The 21,941-nt window shown below is 44.7% G+C and overlaps 1 protein-coding gene across 1 annotated transcript in view; it reads right to left on the bottom strand.

Annotated features, from left to right (window-relative positions):
* Positions 1-200: 200 nt before the first annotated feature.
* Positions 201-21,941, bottom strand: part of Actr3b (actin related protein 3B) — a 113,300-nt gene continuing 91,559 nt past the window's right edge. Inside the window, exons 8-12 of the mRNA XM_085836531.1 lie at positions 21,579-21,752; positions 20,885-20,977; positions 2,420-2,545; positions 1,742-1,825; positions 201-1,015 (exon numbers count right to left, since the gene is read on the bottom strand). Coding sequence (XP_085692657.1) covers positions 920-1,015; positions 1,742-1,825; positions 2,420-2,545; positions 20,885-20,977; positions 21,579-21,752 — 573 coding nt within the window. The 3' untranslated portion in view covers positions 201-919. The remainder of the gene's footprint in view (positions 1,016-1,741; positions 1,826-2,419; positions 2,546-20,884; positions 20,978-21,578; positions 21,753-21,941) is intronic.

Here is a 21,941-nt window from a genome sequence, read left to right as displayed (position 1 = left end):
AACACAACAGGCAGGCTGTCCACCCAGGCTTGATGGCACTTTTAAGACAAACACACACACACACACACACACACACACACACACACACACAGTATCAATCATCAGCTGTCTGCAAACCTATAGAGTCTGAGGTTCTCTGAATGAATGGGGAGGCAAAAGTGACCACAAGGAACAGTTATAAAGATTCTAGCAGCCTTTATTACAACAGTGCAATAGTATTTCATCCCGCACTCAACAACAATAAACCATTGTCTTCTATAAAGCAGCTCCAGGAAGTTAGATACATCTGTACCAACTCTCACTCAACAGCGGTTGGTGCTCAGATGTCACACCACCCCAACAACATGTAATCACTTCCCAGCAGACATGGCATAAAGCCTGTACACACATCAGAACATGCCTCACAATCAAGTACTTTATTACAGAACTCTGACATCCATGAACTCTGTGACTACTCATGCTTAGCATTAGCTGGTTATACCAAATACCATAAAATACAAAATGATAGGAAATATAAACATCAATTTGTATTTCAAGTTTATAACATTTTATTTACAAAAATAGGCTGGGAAGGCCAGGGTTCCCCCACCTTACAGGCTTTCCTGGAGAATCCACTGCATCCTCTAGTAGCTTCTACAGTTGCATGGATTCCTTCAGAGCTACACTTGACTAGAAGCTCAGGTAGAAAGGAGAGAGAGTGGGAGGGGCAGGAGAGGAGGGGCCGGGAGGAGGACCACGAACAGTCATACCGGATAAATGGCTTTACTGGGAAGACCGTGCCCGGCCCCACTGGTGATGAAAGCACGCTGCTCACACACCCATTCCACACTGCTATGTACAGGAGCCGTGGCTGCTCTGGGTTCTGAAGGACACTTATTCCCCAACAGGACAATGTCAGACAATCGCTCCTATGCAGACACTAGGACATGACTCCAAAGACCGGGTTGTGACGGCAGATGCTTGGCCCATATTCCTCATAGTCCTTCTTGGTGTGACAGACCTGAAAGAACTCCGGCTGCAGGAGGAGCAGCCAGAAAGAGGAAGAAGATGAGCAGGTGGGAAGAGGAAAACATTGAGCAAATGGGAGGGACTTATCCAAGGGTCTCTGCCAATCATGGTACCACACCTGATCTGATAACAAACCAGGCAGAACTTGACTTCGCTTTTTAAAATTCACTCAGCAATTCCCAACTTTACAAAGCAACAACAAATCTACTTAGTTTCCCTTACTGGGATCAAAAATGTATCAACCTGAACTAAAAATGGCTGCTAGCAAACTCTGGGGGTGGGGGGAATATTAATAAATAAAATAACCACATGGAAGGGACAATGAGCAGGGTGGATTTTTTTGGGTTTTTTTTTTTTTTTTTTTTTGGTTTTTGGTGGTGGTGGTGGTGGTAGTGGGGTGTTTTGTTTGTTCGTTTGTTTGTTTGTTTTGTTCGGTTTTTGGTTGCTGTTCTTTTCAAGGCAGGGTTTCTCTATGTAGCCCTGACTGTCCTGTAACTCACTGTGTAGACCAGGCTGGCCTCTGCCTCCTAAATGCTGGGATTAAAGGCATGTGCCACCACCGTGTTTGTTAATAAAGCATACAATTTAAGTGACTAAAATATTTTTATATCAAGTAGAATTTGTTTTGCATATTTAAAGCCATGCAAACAGAACACATGTTATTTCACATTTGTAGACAATACTTATCCAAACTCAATAGGAAAGCACAAATGACAAGAGATCAGGGACTTACAGTTGAGGCCAGCATTGAGCCTCCAAACCACACGGCATAGCGCTGCATGTGGTGAGTGATCACCTGCACCTCCACAGGCTTAGGCTGAAAAAGAAAGCAACTGCGTTTAGTCTGCATTTAGTCTGCACAGTGCATCCTCCAAGCAGTGTGTCCATGATAGACAGTGACTCCTCCGGTGACGGCCTCAGTCATGCTATAGGCCCAGCCCACAGATTCAGGAGACCCCTTCTTCCAATACTAAAACACACAATTAATCAAACCAATAGCTTCCCTCAAACAAATCACAGGGTGTAGCAAGGCCAGTAACAAAGTGAACCCCCCAAACACTATAACAAAACAAACACTGCACCGGGCACCTTCACTGCCGTAGGTTCTCTTCCCCACCAAAGCCCACCTCAGGGAGAAGCCCAGACAGCACCCAGCAGCTCAGAGCTGTGGTCTTGGATGAGCATGGCCTGGTTCCCCACGCACAGCAGTTTTTTTCCATTTAATGAGAACATTTCCTCACCACAAGCCCATCTTGTCTCTGCAGCACCCCGTTCACACACATTGATGCCTGACTGACCCAGGTGGTTTTAAGGACGACCTCCCATGAATTCCAGCATCAACCCTCGGCTACCCCCCCCCCCCAGTGAAGCTTGGCTCTACCCCCACAGCGGCTGGCACACAGCCTCCTACCTTTATCCTGCCTCCACTGAGCTCTTGGCTCAGCTTTAACCTGGCGTCCACCACTCTTTTCAAATCTCTCTGCAGACGACGTCCAAAATCTCTGAACATTGTGGAGCCTCCAGAAAGAACGACGTTCTGAAAGACCAAAGTGAACAGTGCACAGCCTTGGGTGAGACTGAGTGCCTGTGATGGTCCAGTCTCTGCCTACAGCAGGATGACTTATGTAAGTAACACACTGTGCAGCATGAGCGCCCCCTGTCGGAGTTGAAGGCAGACTGCTGCTGGGCTGCCTGCAGCAACTCTCCCACACCCTCTCCTCTTCCCTGCACTGAGTCCCCTGGAATCCTTCAGCTGACACCACCAGCCAGAAAGCACAGGTTTGCTGTGTTTGCAAAGACTGGTTACAAACTGCAGAGATATGGGGAGGCTGGGACTTGCAGCTCGAGAAGCAAGTTGCCTATCTTAGGCTAGCTTTAGCCCCTGAATAGCCATGCCCTGTCCACCTCTGTGTCAGAACAAACATCCTTTGACTAATGTATAAAAGCCTTAGTAAGCTATCAGCCTAGAAGATCCCGAGTTTCCGCCAAACCAAAAGTTAAGACAGTCTACGAATAGCATTTGGGGCCTACAGAAAGGCTCCCCCATCTTGCTCTAGTTGCCTCTCTTACATGCCCACCAATGCATTTGAACTTGTTTTGACCTATAACTTTCTTCATCCTGTAAAACTCTGAAAATGCTTCCACATTGGAACATGGAATCTGGGGTGACCCCAATCTGCATTTCTGGCTGTGGTCCCCTAAAGTGGGCTCTAGGATGGGCTCCTGCTTTCTTTAAGGGTGGCACTCCTGCGTTGTGGGCTGACTCTCCTCAGAGCTCTACCATGCTATCTGTCTCTGTCACTAGGGTCTGAACTCCTCAGAGTCTCCAACATGTCTGATTCTACATGGCATTAATAACTGCCCCCCTTGAATCCCTCACCTGAGACCTTTCGCTAGCCAAAAGGCGTACATTATATATATATATATTTTGTGACAGCACAATACTAAACATTTCCCTGGTACTTCCTACACTGTAAGCAACTGAAAACACATAGCAATTCATGCCCACGCTCCCCATGCCCCGGGCAGAACCCTGACAAGAGCCAAGAAGCCAGAAAATCCACATTAACTGACCCACAGGCTCTATATAAATAGCCAACAGGGTCTTCCCTCCTACTGGAATCCTTCAGAGCTGCAATGCTGAAAGGAAGCATATTCAAATCCCCTGGGGACATTTTCAAATGGCTCCTCCCTCTGCCCACAGCCCCATGATCGCTCCAGCCTCTATCATGCGACCACACCAGACGTCTGGTGGGTGAGGCAGGATGAGAATCATGAAACTGACTGACTGTTACAATGAAAGGCAGCTCTATTCTCTCAGGCTACAGAATATTATTTAGGACAATGAAAGTGAAATTGCCCTCATTTAACTTTCTGACAGAAAATATCATTTGAGAAAACTATAAAGAAAATAAAAACCATCCTTCAAGGATCCATGAGTTCCCACACTGCCTTTCTGGATGCCAGGCACCCCATCAGCCAGCCAATCCCTCACAAGTTTATGGGAAAGCAAAATCACACAGATCCAGGCCAGAGAGCCCAGGTTAGGCTGGGTCTGTTCCACTCATTACTGCTCGCTGCCAGTGAGAGATGGCCAAGCTGAGAACCACAGCTGCTGAGGTGAGATATGTAGAGCAGGCAGTAGAGACAGAGGCAGAAGAGCAGAGTCCTGTAAAGCCATCTCAGATCTAGTCTTCTGCCTTGATACATAGTCCAGCTCTAACATGAGTTTATGTAGAAATTTCAGCTCTAATAGCCTACCCATAGCCTTAGGAAAGCCTACAAGAAACCCACACTCTTGTTCACTCTATACCTCAGGATGGCTGCCCCATGACTTTCCAGGGAGTCTCCTATCTGCCTCCTACCTCATCTGAGGAGACTAAGATCACAGACAGACTGCCACCCTAACCTGGGTTATGGATGCAGATTGCCACCCTAACCTGGGTTACTTACATATATACAGCAAGTCCTTTTACGCACTGAGGCATCTCCCCAACCCAGTCTTTCACTTTTTTAAATGTATAAAGCAAGCACGGTTCATTTTCTTGGAAAACATGAAATGAATGTTGTTAGTAGGTCCCAAATATTGTTTCTAAAATGTCTTTCTCTAGAATGACAGGAAGTTCATATCTTAAAATGTGATTTTTACATTTTTAAAACTTTTTCAAAGTCATAGGCCCCTTTAAGAATCTTTAGATTTAGAGGTATGAGCCCTTTCTTGTGCCAGAGAATGTTCCCAGTGTGGCCCATGGTCTGCCCAATGCAACTTTAGGAGTTTAGTGCCTTTTCCCAGTGATAGTGCTTGCTAAGGGAAGAGGCTGTATCCCTGGCCAACACAGTGCTCTCCTGGTTATCTCAGTGCTCCCCTGGCTGTCACAGTGCTCCCCTGGCTGTCACAGTGCTCCCCTGGCTGACACAGTACTATCTGGTTGTCACAGTGCTCCCCTGGCTGACACAGTACTCTCTGGCTGTCACATTGCTCCCCTGGCTGTCACAATGCTCCCGTGGCTCTCACAGTGCTCCCCTGGCTGTCACATTGCTCCCCTGGCTGTCACAATGCTCCTGTGGCTCTCACAGTGCTCCCCTGGCTTTCACAGTGCTCCCCTGGCTGTCACAGTGCACAGGCATAGAAGTCTCTAAGGGCATTTAGTTGTACAAAGTGCATTGTGTGTAAATGTGTGGGTCAATATTACAGCAAGAGTGAAGCTTAGGAAAATGAAGTCCCTGAAAGCAGCAAGAAGTATGGTGATAATGGTGATGGATCACCTGAGAAGTACCACATTTTGAGAACCCACTGGTTGTCCTTACTCCCCCTGAGTCTTCCTAGTGAGTCACCCTGTGAGCAGTCATCTGGATGAGGAAGGCCCACAGGCTTGTTTGTGAACTGGTTTGTTGAGGCAGAAAACTGATCAAACATAGAATGGTACTTACAATGCAATTCAGTTCACATAGAAGATCTTGGTACAATAGCTGAATTTAATAGTGATTCTACCTTCTTCATAAAGGATCACTATTGGGGCTGGGGACACGCATATGGTCTGGTAACCATCTCAATAGTTCATCTTCACCAAGCTAGTGAAAGACACTAAGTCAGTCAAAAGACACTGAGTTGGTCACGGTCCCTTCCTGGAACACAGGTTGTAAGGAGCCGCCCTCACATTCGCCATTACAAGATGGCGCTGATGGCACTGGCACCCATGTAATCAAACCATCTGTGCATGCGCCGGGGTAGTTTCCCACCCCATGTGCTCTGCCTTCCCCGTGACGACAACTCCGGCCGATGGGCTGTAGCCAATCAGGGAGCCACACGTCCGAGGCGGAGGACAGTCCTCCATAAAAGGGACGGGTTTCCGCCATTCTATCAATCTCTCTATCTCTCTCTCTCTCTCTGGCTCTCTTCTCCACTGGCTCCTGAAGGGGTAAGCAATAAAGCTTGTACCACAGAAGATTCCGGTTGCCCTGAGCGTGTTCTTACCAGGGGGAACAAAAGCGCGGGCAATAACAGGTGGCTCTTCCAAGGACACTAGGTCAGTCACCATCCCTCTTATCCTCAACTTTGTCTAACCACCTGAGAGCATCATGCTTCCTCCTAAACATTTTAGGTGTGTGCACACTAAAACTGTCCCACATTGCAGTGGCCATCTTCAAAGCTGCATTCATAAGTACTGCTTCTTCAATATCTTGTTTCTTTGCCTTTTAATAACTTTTACATCCTTTTTCCCCTCCAGTCCAAGACCCAGCTCAATTTTACAATTACTTGTCATGTTTTGCAATGGATTTCTTAATTAAAAAATAATAATAATCCACTAGGGAATGAAGTAAATGATCACCAGAATACCCTAGTACTCTGCAGTGCTGTAAGATCTCAGTGCTGTAGACCTGCATAACTCAGAGCTTGGGAGAACAGGAAAACATATGCCTACTTAGAAACTGAACTACCTAGCCCTGCACATATTTCCTAAGTGCCAAATGCTGCTGTGTGCCTTTACAGGCACTCTGCAGTTACATCAGCTGACTAACCTCTGACATCACAACATCCCTATGTGAGTCTAAGCAAGCAAGGCCAAGAAACTAGGGACCCGGGCCTCATGCTGCCCACAGGTGACTTGGCTGCTACACAGCTGTCTGCTCTGGAGCAGCCGCTCCTGACCATGAAGACAGAGAGATACAGACAGCTTCCTCAGAAGCTCTCAGCAGGAGCAGAGCTCAGTGTGTCTCTCTACAGGAAGCCCAACAGAAAGCAAGCATCTCTCACTAACAATCACCTCACTCCATCAGATCCTGCTGGATACCCAGGAACTCTACAAACCACTTAACACTGCCATTGAAAATCTAAATGTAGTCACAGGCCTGGAGAGGTCAGAAAGCATCTTAGTCAGGTAGGGATCAGACCTTCTCCAGTCAGCAGGTTCTCAAAGTAGAACCACCCAACTCCAAAATATCTGAAGGAGAGGAGGCCCCTAGAGCCAGCCTCAGGCTAGCATATGCCCTAAAACATAACAAAGTAAAGAAAAAACGGGATGTAAGTTCAGAAAAACACCAAGTACTCAAACACAGGGAAGGGTCAGCACTGAACCAACTTCATGAAGGATGATGTTTCTGGAGAGTTTGCTCTATTAAGGGCGTTTTTACAACACTGCTGAGTGAACACTCAGGACACAGATAGAACCATGACGGGACACATCCATCCTCCTTCTTCTCACTCAGAGCCGCAAGAAAAGCTCAGCAATAACTGATAATCGATAACTGATGATCAATAACTGATGTCAATAACTGATAATCAGGGATACAAGCGACATCTGCTTTCTTACACACATTTCTGGCACACCTGAAGTTTACCAAATTGAATGTGCACTTTAAATTAGAGATAAGGCCTTTGCCCACCTACAGAATCTAAACTTCTTATGAAGAAGTCCATTTTTACATCCTAATGCTTTGCCCACACCCTCCCTCTGCTTCCCCGCTCCCCAAGTGGCTCTGGATGGATCTGCTGTGTCCCTTTGCACAGTGTGAGGGGTGTCAAGTGTTCATGAAACCCACTGTCTTGTCTAGATTTTTTTTAAGAGCCCTTCTAAAATTACCTCCCTACCAAAAGTCTCCATTTTAAGTCACCTTTGCAAAGTGTGCCCTCTTTCTGCTGGTAGAAAATGCCATGACACAACATTAGATACACACACACAACCTGTCAGCCTCCTGAAGTGTAAGTCAGAAAGGTTTAAAATAAAAAGCTTTACCACCAGCAAGTTCATTGTCAATATATATTATGGACTGGGGGTATGGCTCGGGGGTAAGCGGCTGGCCAAGTGCAAGCACTAAGTCTCATTTCCCATACCTGTTCAAAAAAGTATCACAACATCAAAAGCAACCATACTTCCTGCTCCTGGAACCTCAGTGCAGCTCAGCTCACACTTGACTTTGAATTCAGTTTGACAGACACATGGCGCCACCTGTGCGCCATCATGTGTAACTGCAGGTACAGTGTTAACCACTCAGGCAAGACCTGGTCTTGCAGGACTGTACTCCAAGCTACTCTGGAATCTGAGGGGAAAGGATTGAAAGCTCAAGACCTGCCTGGGCCAAAGAGCAAGTCTGAGGCCACCTTTAGCAGCTTCGCTTGTCTCAAAAACAATGTGAAGGGACTGGAACGCAGCTCAGCGGCACTACCGCACTTGCCTAGCATATACAAGGCCCTAGGTCCAATCTCCTCACAACACAGGAGAAAAGGAGGAGGCTTGCAAACCAGCGCAGGTCAGGAAAAAAGAAGCACGCTTCAAGACAGGCTGCCTCTCCTCTCTTGCAGTTTAGATGTCACAGCAGCTACAGGCTCAGCTGACAACTAAAAGTGCACATTTGAGAAAACCCCTAACTGTGAGACACCCAACCACGCCCCTGTTGAAATCCAAGCAAATGTTCAGGCTGGCTCTAGGGGCTGCAGGAATCTGCAGGAATCACTTACATGACTTCTTTTTCCTTCATTTGCATTCCTTTGGCCTCTGGTCCTGTGGGGACAGTGACCAGGCAGGCCAGGGACAGTTGTCTTCCAGTGCTCTGAGATTTGACTTTGAGGGTGATTGTGTGTGTTGAACTGTCACACTATCACACCTTGTGACTGAAGCACACAGGAACCCAGGTGTAGCTAACAGAGGTGACACACTGCTGCAGGTGATGACACAGTCAGTGTTCGCCACTGGAGTCACTGCGTATCCTTCCAAAGTCCTCAGTGGCCCTCGGGACAAACTCAATCTCTACCTCTGTGCAAGGCCATGTCTTCCCTGAGAATCCCAGCCAGCACACAGTGGCACACCCGTCTCCTTCAGGTCCCACGTGATCTGGCTTTGGGCAAGCCTCAGGCTTCTCAATCACTACTGTGTATATAAATATCAGGCCCAGGGATGCTGAGTCCCTTCCCACCCACAGCACACTCTGCTCCTGGCTCTGCAAACACTCTTCTCCTTAAAGATTTATTTTACTTTTTTAGTTATGTGTATGCATGTGCACATTTCTGTATGTGCATGTTACACATATGTACTGGTGCCTGCAGAGGCCAAAAGAGGGCATTGGAACCCTGGATCTGGGGTACACACTGTTATGAGTACCCAGTGTGGGTGCTGGATCCTGTGTAATACATGTTCTTAACTAGCAAGCCAGCTCTCATTTTTGTTTTTGTTTTCCAAGGCAATTTCTCTCTGTAGCCCTGGCTGTCTCAGAACCCACTCTGTAGACCAGACTGGCATGGAACTCAGAGATCTGCTGGCCTCTCCTTACTGAGAGCCAGGATTAAAGGTGTGTGTCACCACCTTGCAAAGATTATATTTTAGTTCCCATCTTTGTGTTCCCTGTTCTGAGCAGATCACACCAGCCTGGGGGACACCAGTCTGAGCTGTCCCACAGTGTAGCCCTTAGTCCAATATTTCTATTTATATCTGTATCAATTTAAATTAAACAAAAATTTATATGCCTTCTTGTTGCAACCACATTTGAAGGATGCAGCAGCCACATGTGGCCACTGGCACTGCCCTGGATGCCAGAACTGCAGCCACATCCACTGTGGTACAACCCCATGGGGAGCATTAGCTCCAGGAAGCCACTGAGGCACCAAACTGGGCTCAAACCGGGTGCCCATCCGTCATTATGCTCACCTCACTAGATGCCACTGAATCCCTGCTTCCTGAGCGCCTGTGCTGAGCCTAGCGAGCAGCCAGCAGACACCCCGGAGGGGCATCGTGAGAGAACTTATCACTTATCATCCTACCCCTGCATTAAAATACCTGAATTCGAGAGTAGGGCCACAGGCCTCATCCGGCCGGATCAGCACCAGGGTAGCTAGAGCGCAGGGTCGGCTGACACCTGCCAGCTACCCACGACCCCCGCCACAGGATTTTGAGACTGCTGGTGAGTGGAACACAGCTTCTGCTCCAGTCCAATCACGCGGGACCTGAGACTGCTTTGGTTGGGGAGGGAGAAACTCGGCCTACATAGGGCCACAAGCCTTTTCCGGTCAGAAAAGCACCGGGGTAGCTAGGGCGCAGGGTCGGCTGACACTCACCAGCTACCCACAACACCTGCCACAGGATCTTAAGACTTCTGGAGAGTGGAACACAGCTTCTGCTCCAATCCAATTGCACGCGGGACCAGAGACTGCATTAGTTAGGGAAGCAGAAAAACGGCCTGAGTAGGACCACAGGCCTCTTCCGGCTGGACCAGCACCGGAGTACTGCCAGCTACCCACGACCCCCGCCACAGGATTTTGAGACTGCTGGTGAGTGGAACACAGCTTCTGCTCCAATCTTTAAACAGTGACAACGACAACAACTAACCCCAGAGATTACCAGATGGCGAAAGGTAAACGTAATAATCTTACTAACAGAAACCAAGACCACTCACCATCATCAGAACCCAGCACTCCCACTTCGCCCAGTCCAGGGCACCCCAACACACCGGAAAAGCAAGACACGGATCTAAAAGCATATCTCCTGATGATGGTAGAGGACTTCAAGAAGGACTTTAATAACACACTTAAAGAAATACAAAGAAACACTGGTAAACAGGTAGAAGACATTAAAGAGGAAGCACAAAAATCCCTTAAAGAATTGCAGGAGAACACAGCTAAAGAGTTTCAAATCCTTAAAGAAAAACAGGATAACCTAATCAAACACGTAGAAGTCCTTAATGAAAAACAGGAAAACACATCCAAACAGATGATGGAAATGAACAAAACCATACTAGACCTAAAAAGGGAAGTAGACACAATAAAGAAAACCCAAAATGAGGCAACACTGGAGATAGAAACCCTAGGAAAGAAATCTGGAACCATAGATACGAGCATCAGCAACAGAATACAAGAGATGGAAGAGAGAATCTCAGGTGCAGAAGATTCCATAGAGAACATTGGCACAACAATCAAGGAAAATGTAAAATGCAAAAAGATCCTAACTCAAAACATCCAAGAAATACAGGACACAATGAGAAGACCAAACCTACGGATAAAAGGAGTGGATGAGAATGAAGATTTTCAACTCAAAGGACCAGCAAACATCTTCAACAAAATTATAGAAGAAAATTTCCCAAATCTAAAGAAAGAGATGCCCATGAACATACAAGAAGCCTACAGAACTCCAAATAGACTGGACCAGAAAAGAAATACCTCCCGACACATAATAATCAGAACAACAAATGCTCTAAATAAAGATAGAATACTAAAAGCAGTAAGAGAAAAAGGCCAAGTAACATATAAAGGCAAGCCTATCAGAATTACACCAGATTTTTCACCAGAGACTATGAAAGCCAGAAGATCCTGGACGGATGTTATACAGACACTAAAAGAACACAAATTCCAGCCCAGGCTACTATACCCAGCCAAACTCTCAATTAACATAGATGGAGAAACCAAAGTATTCCACGACAAAACCAAATTCACACATTATCTCTCCACGAATCCAGCCCTTCAAAGGATAATAACAGAAAAAAACCAATACAAGGACAGGAACCACGCCCTAGAAACAACAAGAAGGTAATCCCTCAACAAACCTAAAAGAAGACAGCCACAAGAACAAAATGCCAACTTTAACAACAAAAATAACAGGAAACAACAATTACTTTTCCTTAATATCTCTTAATATCAATGGACTCAACTCCCCGATAAAAAGACATAGACTAACAAACTGGCTACACAAACAAGACCCAACATTTTGCTGCTTACAGGAAACTCATCTCAGAGAAAAGGATAGACACTACCTCAGAATGAAAGGCTGGAAAACAATTTTCCAAGCAAATGGCATGAAGAAACAAGCTGGAGTAGCCATTCTAATATCTGATAAGATTGACTTCCAACCCAAAGTCATTAAAAAAGACAGGGAGGGACACTTCATACTCATCAAAGGTAAAATCCTCCAAGAGGAACTATCAATCCTGAATATCTATGCTCCAAATACAAAGGCAGCCACATTCATTAAAGAAACTTTAGTAAATCTCAAAGCACACATTGCACCTCATACAATAATAGTGGGAGACTTCAACACACCACTTTCACCAATGGACACATCATGGAAACAGAAACTAAACAAGGACACAGAGAAACTAAGAGAAATTATGAAGCAAATGGATCTGGCAGATATCTACAGAACATTCTATCCTAAAACAAAAGGATATACCTTCTTCTCAGCACCTCATGGTACCTTCTCCAAAATTGACCACATAATTGGTCATAAAACAGGCCTCAACAGATACAAAAATATTGAAAGTGTCCCATGCATCCTATCAGATCACCATGGACTAAGGCTGATCTTCAATAACAAAATAAATAATCGAAAGCCAACCTTCACGTGGAAACTGAACAACACTCTTCTCAATGATACCTTGGTCAAGGAAGGAATAAAGAAAGAAATTAAGGACTTTTTAGAGTTCAAAGAAAATGAAGCCACAACATACCCAAACTTATGGGATGCAATGAAAGCATTTCTAAGAGGAAAACTCATAGCTCTGAGTGCCTCCAAAAGGAAACTAGAGAGAGCACACATTAGCAGCTTGACAACATACCTAAAAGCACTAGAACAAAAGGAAGCAAATTCACCCAAGAGGAGTAGACGGCAGGAAATAATCAAACTCAGGGGCGAAATCAACCAAGTGGAAACAAGAAGAACTATTCAAAGAATCAACCAATCAAGGAGCTGGTTCTTTGAGAAAATCAACAAGATAGATAAACCCTTAGCCAGACTCACTAGAGGGCACAGGGAAAGCATCCTAATTAACAAAATCAGAAATGAAAAAGGAGACATAACAACAGATCCTGAAGACATCCAAAACACCATCAGATCCTTCTACCAAAGGCTATACTCAACAAAACTGGAGAACCTGGATGAAATGGAGAAGTTCCTAGACAGATACCAGGTACCAAAGTTGAATCAAGATCAGGTTAATGATATAAACAGCCCTATATCCCCCAAAGAAATAGAAGCAGTCATTAATAGTCTCCCAACTAAAAAAAGCCCAGGACCAGATGGGTTTAGTGCAGAGTTCTATCAGACCTTCAAAGAAGATCTAATCCCAGTTCTTCACAAACTATTCCACAAAATAGAAACAGAAGGTACTCTACCCAACTCATTCTATGAAGCCACAATTACTCTGATACCTAAACCACAAAAAGACCCAACAAAGATAGAAAACTTCAGACCAATATCCCTTATGAATATTGATGCAAAAATCCTCAATAAAGTTCTTGCTAACCGAATCCAAGAACACATCAAAACAATCATCCATCCTGACCAAGTAGGTTTCATCCCAGGGATGCAGGCATGGTTCAACATACGGAAATCCATCAACGTAATCCAGTATATAAACAAACTCAAAGACAAAAACCACATGGTCATCTCGTTAGATGCGGAAAAAGCATTTGACAAGATCCAACACCCATTCATGATAAAAGTCTTGGAAAGATCAGGAATTCAAGGCCCATACCTAAACATGATAAAAGCAATCTACAGCAAACCAGTAGCCAACATCAAAGTAAATGGTCAGAAGCTTGAAGCAATCCCTCTAAAATCAGGGACTAGACAAGGCTGTCCACTTTCTCCATACCTATTCAACATTGTACTTGAAGTCCTAGCCAGAGCAATTCGACAACAAAAGGAGATCAAAGGGATACAAATTGGAAAAGATGAAGTCAAAATATCACTCTTTGCAGATGATATGATAGTATATATAAGTGACCCTAAAAATTCCACCAGAAAACTCCTAAGCCTAATAAACAGCTTCGGTGAAGTAGCTGGATATAAAATTAACTCAAACAAATCAATGGCCTTTCTCTACACAAAGAATAAACAGGCTGAGAAAGAAATTAGGGAAACAACACCCTTCTCAATAGTCACAAATAATATAAAATATCTTGGAGTGACTCTAACTAAGGAAGTGAAAGATCTGTATAATAAAAACTTCAAGTCTCTGAAGAAAGAAATTATAGAAGATCTCAGAAGATGGAAAGATCTCCCATGCTCATGGATTGGCAGGATCAACATTGTAAAAATGGCTATCTTGCCAAAAGCAATCTACAGATTCAATGCAATCCCCATCAAAATTCCAAATCAATTCTTCAACGAATTAGAAAGTGCAATCTGCAAATTCATCTGGAATAACAAAAAACCTAGGATAGCAAAAACTCTTCTCAAGGATAAAAGAACCTCTGGTGGAATCACCATGCCGGACCTAAAGCTCTACTACAGAGCAATTGTGATAAAAACTGCATGGTACTGGTATAGTGACAGACAAATAGACCAATGGAATAGAATTGAAGACCCAGAAATGAACCCACACACCTACGGTCACTTGATCTTCGACAAGGGAGCTAAAAACATCCAGTGGAAGAAAGACAGCATTTTCAACAAATGGTGCTGGCACAACTGGTTGTTAACATGTAGAAGAATGCGAATCGATCCATTCCTATCTCCTTGTACTAAGGTCAAGTCTAAGTGGATCAAGGAACTTCACATAAAACCAGAGACACTGAAACTTATAGAGGAGAAAGTGGGGAAAAGCCTTGAAGATATGGGCACAGGGGAAAAATTCCTGAATAGAACAGTAATGGCTTGTGCTGTAAGATCCAGAATTGACAAGTGGGACCTCATGAAACTACAAAGCTTCTACAAGGCTAAAGACACCATCAATAAGACAAAAAAAAAACACCAACAGATTGGGAAAGGATCTTCACCTATCCTAAATCAGATAAGGGACTAATATCCAATATATATAAAGAACTCAAGAAGGTGGACTCCAGAAAGTCAAATAACCCCATTAAAAAATGGGGCTCAGAACTGAACAAAGAATTCTCACCTGAGGAATCCCGAATGGCAGAGAAGCACCTGAAAAAATGTTCAACATCCTTAATCATCAGGGAAATGCAAATCAAAACAACCCTGAGATTCCACCTCACACTAGTCAGAATGGCTAAGATCAAAAATTCAGGTGACAGCAGATGCTGGCGAGGATGTGGAGAAAGAGGAACACTCCTCCATTGTTGGTGGGATTGCAAGCTTGTACAACCACTCTGGAAATCAGTGTGGCGGTTCCTCAGAAAATTGGACATAGTACTACCGGAGGATCCAGCAATACCTCTCCTGGGCATATATCCAGAAGATGTCCCAACCGGTAAAAAGGACACATGCTCCACTATGTTCATAGCAGCCCTATTTATAATAGCCAGAAGCTGGAAAGAACCCAGATGTCCCTCAACAGAGGAATGGATACAGAAATTATGGTACATTTACACAATGGAGTACTACTCAGCTATTAAAAAGAATGAATTTATGAAATTCCTAAGCAAATGGATGGACCTGGAGGGCATCATCTTGAGTGAAGTAACACAATCACAAAAGAACTCACACAATATGTATTCACTGATAAGTGGATATTAGCCCAAAACTTAGGATACCCAAGATATAAGATACAATTCGCTAAACGCATGAAACTCAAGAAGAATGAAGACCAAAGTGTGGACACTGTGTACCTTCTTAGAATTGGGAACAAAACACCCAGGGAAGGAGTTACAGAGACAAAGTTCGTAGCTGTGATGAAAGGATGGACCATTTAGAGACTGCCATATCCAGGGATCCATCCCATAATCAGCTTCTAAACGCTGACACCATTGCATACCCTAGCAAGATTTTGCTGAAAGGACCCAAATATAACTGTCTCTTGTGAGACGATGCCGGGGCCTAGCAAACACAGGAGTGGATGTTCACAATCAGCTATTGGATGTATCACAGGGCTCCCAATGGAGAAGCTAGAGAAAGTACCCAAGGAGCTAAAGGGATCTGCAACCCTATTGTTGGAACAACATGATGTACTAACCAGAACCCCGGAGCTCTTGTCTCTAGCTGCATATGTATCGAAAGATGACCTAGTCGGCCATCAATGGAAAGAGAGGCCCATTGGACTTGCAAACTTTATATGCCCCAATATAGGGGAATGCCAGGGCCAAAAGAATGGGAATGGGTGGGTAGGGAAGTGGGGGGCGCTATGGGGGACGTTTGGGATAGCATTGGAAATGTAATTGAGGAAAATATGTAATAAAAATATTAAAAATTAAAAAAAAAAAAACCTGAATTCAGCCATGACTAGATGTTCACACCAGGCTTCCTTTCCCACTAAGATGGAAAGAAATCTTAGTGTTTTGGAGTAAATTAGCAGGAAGCACATTTAAATGTTGTGGGTAGGTTTAAACATTCTGTAACTGTTAAACCCGTGACCCTGTCCAAATCTAAACCACTGCCTTCCGTCTGCTTGCATCTTGAACTTGCATTTGGTTTCACTGGAAAGGGACATTTGTAAAGGATGCTGGGTTGAGATGTAGCTCACTAGCAGAGTGCTTGCCTACAATGACCTGCATTCTATCCCTAGTACTGAAGGGAGAGAAAGGAGAGACAAAGATAAAACACCACTAGTAGATATGTTTTCTAATTTTCTGTTTCATCTATTGAAGATATCAGACCTACTCAACATCAATAGATAATATACACAGCTTGTTCACCCTGCATCCTGCTGTTCTGACTTACAAGCACTAAGATAATTACTATACTAGACCCAATTCAAGCCACTAGTTATAGAAAAAGCCAACTTCGAGCACATCAAGATGCAATCACATCTTCTTGACAATAGAACAAGTAGGATATTTTCCCACCTTCCGACCTAGTGCCAAAGCAGGATGACAGATGTCTCATACTGCCACCTCCTTCCGGCCCTGCTGCACCCAGGCTTCAGGAAGGGTGAATTCCTTATGCACCCCTAGATCCCTGCCTCTGTGCTCAGGAATCTATACCAGGCAGGCCTCTCCCACACCTGCTGAGAGGCCAGCTCTGACTGGCTTGGAAGGTGCCTTCCCAAAGCCTTGATCCCTCTAATTAAAAGCAAGCTGCTCATCCTTCAGTTACCATAACTGCATGGTTCGTTTAATGCCATTTAGCTTGCAGTGGTTCCTATTAATTATTTCAGTATTTTCTGCTTTTTGATCAGTTCCTAAAGACAAGCACACCACCACATATATATTAAATCTCCTTAAATTTAACAATACAGCTAGTATCAGTAAGCACTCAAGACAACACACACACTAGAGAAAAAGACACCCAATTACATGATAAAGCAATTATAACTGGTCCACCTTCATGCAGAACAGACAAAATACTAAACACCGGATAATCCAAGAATGGACTAGCTGCTGACAGTAGCTGTCAACTTAGCCAAACTCTAGAAATGTTTTTAATAAGCATTTAATATACCTCCTCTTTAAACACAGCCCAGCTATGTGAGGATCTGTGGAACAGGACACAAGCTGCTGTCTGATAGTGAGGTCTACTGTACATGGAATTTGCTGTCAGTGGCTCTTAGGCTTCTCAACACATGCACACTCATAGCAAGCTATGAGGTGGCGAGTGAATGAATTAGTCAGCTTAACATGGTTTCTGCAGTGGATGCATACATCAAATCAACCTGTCCACACCACAAACACACACCGTTTTTATGTCAACCACACCCCCATAAAGCTAAGCGAACAGTCCAAATCTTCAGAGCCATCTTTTATTCTTACTGGTTGTTTTTCTTCTTGCCTGAGAACCTGGACAAGATGTTGGCTCGATGGCCAACAAAGTCTTGGGTCACTCCACAGTCTAAAGCGAGCCACCTCTTACCCACTCGGTCATAAGAAACCCCCTGAAAATCACCAAGGCTGAATGAGCAAAATAGAACAGCCTTGGCCCCACAAGTCTGGATTACTCAAGAAAGGAGAAGGCTCCAAACAAGAAGAAAGATAACCTTCTAGGGCTGAACAGGATATCATGGAGCTTGCTGCAAACTCCATCCATGAGTTCTCCACTGTCTGGATAAAGCTGTAATACTGGAGGGAAAGCACACAGGAGGATGACATCAGGAACATAACATCCGCACTCCTAGGAGAGGGAGTTTTACAATCCAGGAATCCATCAAGGTCCACCAAATGTGTTATTCCCCCTGTCTAATCTGAGTTTCCCTGGGCCTAGACCATGTTGTCCAATCGTTCTGATCCACTGATTGCTGCCCCACTGTGAAAGGGGCCTAGGTCACTGGCAAGAATGAAGAAGAGAGGGCCTCAGAACAAAAATGAAAACAAGAGGCACCCCCTACAGACAGCAGGTGTTGGGCTATGCACAGAAAGACATCCATGTGTGCTACAGATTGTGTCTTCTAACCTAATTTCTTTAGACACTCAAACACCTATATGTCTGTACATTTAGCCACTGTGAAACTGAGGCCACAGGATATTTTTCAAGTGGGCATCCATAATTCTCAATATTCCACTTTCTCATCACACCCTGGCTTTGGGAAGCAGTCCCTTTCTTAGTGGTAGTAGTAGAAGCTGAGATGCCCACCAAACACTGCCAGAGCAAGAAGAGTGACCCGAGGGCTGCCCAAGGAGGGAGTGGCAGCTTCCTGAAAGAACCCAAGACAATGTCAAACTCACTGAGGCGCCACAATGGCTGCTGCCCTAAGAAAGACAAGAACCCCCAAGGTCCATTTCCTGTCAGAATCTAGTTACAGCAATGAATGTCTCAGGAGACAGAGGAGGGGCAGCCTCTTTTGACTCTCCTCTCTCTCCAGAGTAGAATGCTCAAGCTTCATTAAAAACAACACATAGTGTGGCCAACTCCACTGTCCTCAGCCTTCCCAGCTCAGTGGGACTTGAATTCTATCACTTCCGATGCTACAATAGCACCTAGCAGCCCCATACCGACCTGGCACCCTGCCCCCTGCCACCCTACCCACCCAGCAGCCTACCCAAAGAGAGAACCTGTTAAAAAATGCTCCCCCCACCCACCCACCAAATTGGCCTGTGGTTAAGTCTGTGATACATTTCCTTGATATGCGAAGGTCCAGGTCTCTGGGGGGTGGAGCCATCCCTAGGCTAGTGAACCTGGATGCTATAAGAAAACAGGCTGTGTAAGCCACGGGGAGCAAGCCAGTAAGGAGCATCCCTCTATGGCCTCTGCACCAACTCCTGGCTGAAGATTCCTGCCTTGAGCACATACCCTGGCATTCCTACATGATGGGTTGTGATTGGGACACAGAAGCCAAACACTGTTCATCCCTCGGGTTGTTTCTGGTCATAGTGTTTATCACAGCAATAGAAACCCTGAGACAACTCCTGTATATCTATTACCTTCTTATACACACAAACGAAGCTCATGTATACTAGTTATTGTCACAAACTGGATGGCCAGGCAAGCTAAAGCCTCTACAGCCCACAGTGGAGGAGTGGTTCTCCTAGGGAGAAGTAGGCAAGGTTTTCTTCTCACTATCTCTTCAGAGATGGGCAGAGTGACTCAGTAGGGAAGGCCTAAACTTATCAAAGATACAGGAAACTGGTTCAAAAGCCAACCTTGCCATTTAGCAGTTAACATGATCCTCCCAAATACATACAAGTTCAAAGACACGGTATACTCTAGACCCCCTACATGCAGAAACCTCACTAACTCAGAGCTGTATAGATGGGCTTTGGGACAGGGACTGGTATTTCAAGGGCTCGTCTCTGTTTGACTGTGATATGCAGACAGAAACAGCATGCCTACAGGGAGTGGCCATAGGCAACTGTTTGATTCAGTTCTCTAACATATACACACTCAATGCATCACAGATATTTGTTAATTGATTAAGGCCTACAATTAGTAATGTGCTTTCAAGAATAATCTGTTCAGCTGGAAGAAGCTCAAGGTTGCTTCTCAACAGCAACAGGACCTGGAAAGCAACGAGACACAAAATTCAATCTGGAAGTATGTGTGTGACTGTATAGTGACTCTCAGTACAAGATTAATGAAAGCCCGGAAATGCTATACAAATAATCCAACAAACAGAGCATTAAGGCAAATGACTACAAGTTTAGAGTCAACCTAGACTGCACAGCAATATCCTGTAAATAAAAAAAATATATATAAGAATAAGGAAATGCAAGTAACTATTAAACCCCTTGCACTATACTCATATGAGTTGGATGACAATAGCTGTTTTCCCACCAAAGACTTTTCCATGGGAATTTACCCCATTCTTTAAAAGGTATGTAGTACCTAGTATGGAACACAGCAGTAGTTAATACATTTTCACTAAGCACCTTTCTCTGTTTAAAATGTAGATGCCTGTGTGTGCATAGTGTAATGTGAGGTCATGAAGCTGAATCAAAGGCTCGATGCACACATGCACGTTAGCTGAGGATGAAGGCTTGATGCACACATGCACATGTTATCTGAAGATAATTTCTGCTCTTGCTAACCAGCTGTCAGCCATTATTCATTTCATGTAACAATGACTAGATTTCTCTCGTTTCATTCTTACAATTCCAGACAATCAAAGAATTTTGAAAAACTCCTCCACGTGCATATTTGTACTTACTGCCGGGCTAACCTCAGCACTGACCGTAAATACCCAGCAAAGAATAAGAGCGGTTCCCAGAGAGCCTGAGCAGGGCAAACCTTCCTCTTTCAATTGGTGTGTATGGCTCAGGCTGTGTAACTCAATCCAGTTTGACAGTCAAGACAAAAAGACAGCTCACGCCAGGCATGGAGACACAGGGTTTGAAACCCCAGTGCTAGGGAGGGCGAGACAGGAAAGTCATGGTCTGCGCTCAAGCAGAGGAGGGAGGGGAAGGGAGGAAGAAAAGAGTTTGAAAAGTCCCTCTGTTGGTTGTGTCATATTCCCAGCGTCCCACTCATCCCCTCTCTGAGTCAAAGCTCTCAGTTATACACAACTGGAACGCGTTTCCTGCCGGGAGCAGGAAAACAGTGATGAAGACTTGCTACATGGATAGCCAACAACTACAGGCCTTTTATGTGGGAAGGAACTCAAAACACCTTACCCAAGAAGTTTATACCTTATACAGCGGCCGGCGCACATCTATGGGACAGCTCTGTATGACGTCATCAACAACATCCGAGATGGACTCCATAAAGTCTGGGTTGGCAAACTATATTTTATATAAATAGGAAAGAAATATTATACACTTTCTCAAGTAACACAAACTATTTTCAAACAAAATGTTAAGACTTCATTTTTACTTTTAATTATGTACTTTGTTATGTGTGTGGGTGTGTCTGGGTGTGGGTTTGAGCATCTGAGTGCAGTGCCCGCAGAGACCAGAAGAAGACAGCATATCCCCTGGAGCTGGAGTTGCAGACAGTTATGAGCCAGTTCACCAGCTGGGCATTCACTGGTTTTACACGCACAGTCACAAAACACTCCGTCTTACTGTTACTTTCATACAGGGATCAATGCACACAGACCTTGAGATTAGTGACTGCTTTATTCCTACAGGTGCCTGGAGATCAGTTTCAAATCCATTTCTCCTATTGCTCTTCAGAGATCTTCCTCATGCCCAGGATAACCCCAACCTTAACTGTTAAAGCGGGTAAGCCTACAGCAAGGCACACCAGGCAACCACTCTGCAGAGGGAACCACCATGTGAAACCAACTTGCTCACTGGGTCCCTTTACTGGGAACTGCTCCTTCTGCACACTGGAGGGCAGCATCACTCCACATACACTACTCAGTACACTCAGACATCTTACCTCAGGGTGAAAGAATATTTCTGGTCCCAGGAACCTTTCATAACCAACATCTATAATGAACTTCTTCCGGTTGATGGCATTGATCCCTGTGTACTGTTTGATCCACTTCCGAGGATCTACGTCATACTTAGCAAATTCTCTGACAATATCCGGGCAAATGTAACAGTACTTCTCCTGTATGTACACAAAAAGACATGGCCAAAGCATTGATAAGTACCCGCACCTCTGCCCTCTGACAAATACACAGGAACCCACATCTTACAGACACCTCTGAACTCATCTCTGCCTACACTGTAACTCTTGTGTGATTGAACCATCAAGCATGTGTCCTGTTGTCTTTCAGCTTAAGCATGACTACACTTG

This window comes from Mus caroli, unplaced genomic scaffold (genome assembly GCF_978045245.1).
Source record: "Mus caroli unplaced genomic scaffold, Mus_caroli_1 scaffold_4, whole genome shotgun sequence".
In the NCBI taxonomy this organism is placed as follows: Eukaryota; Metazoa; Chordata; class Mammalia; order Rodentia; family Muridae; genus Mus; species Mus caroli.
The sequence above is the reverse complement of the archived record's forward strand: the minus strand, read 5'-3'. Positions and strand labels throughout refer to the sequence as shown.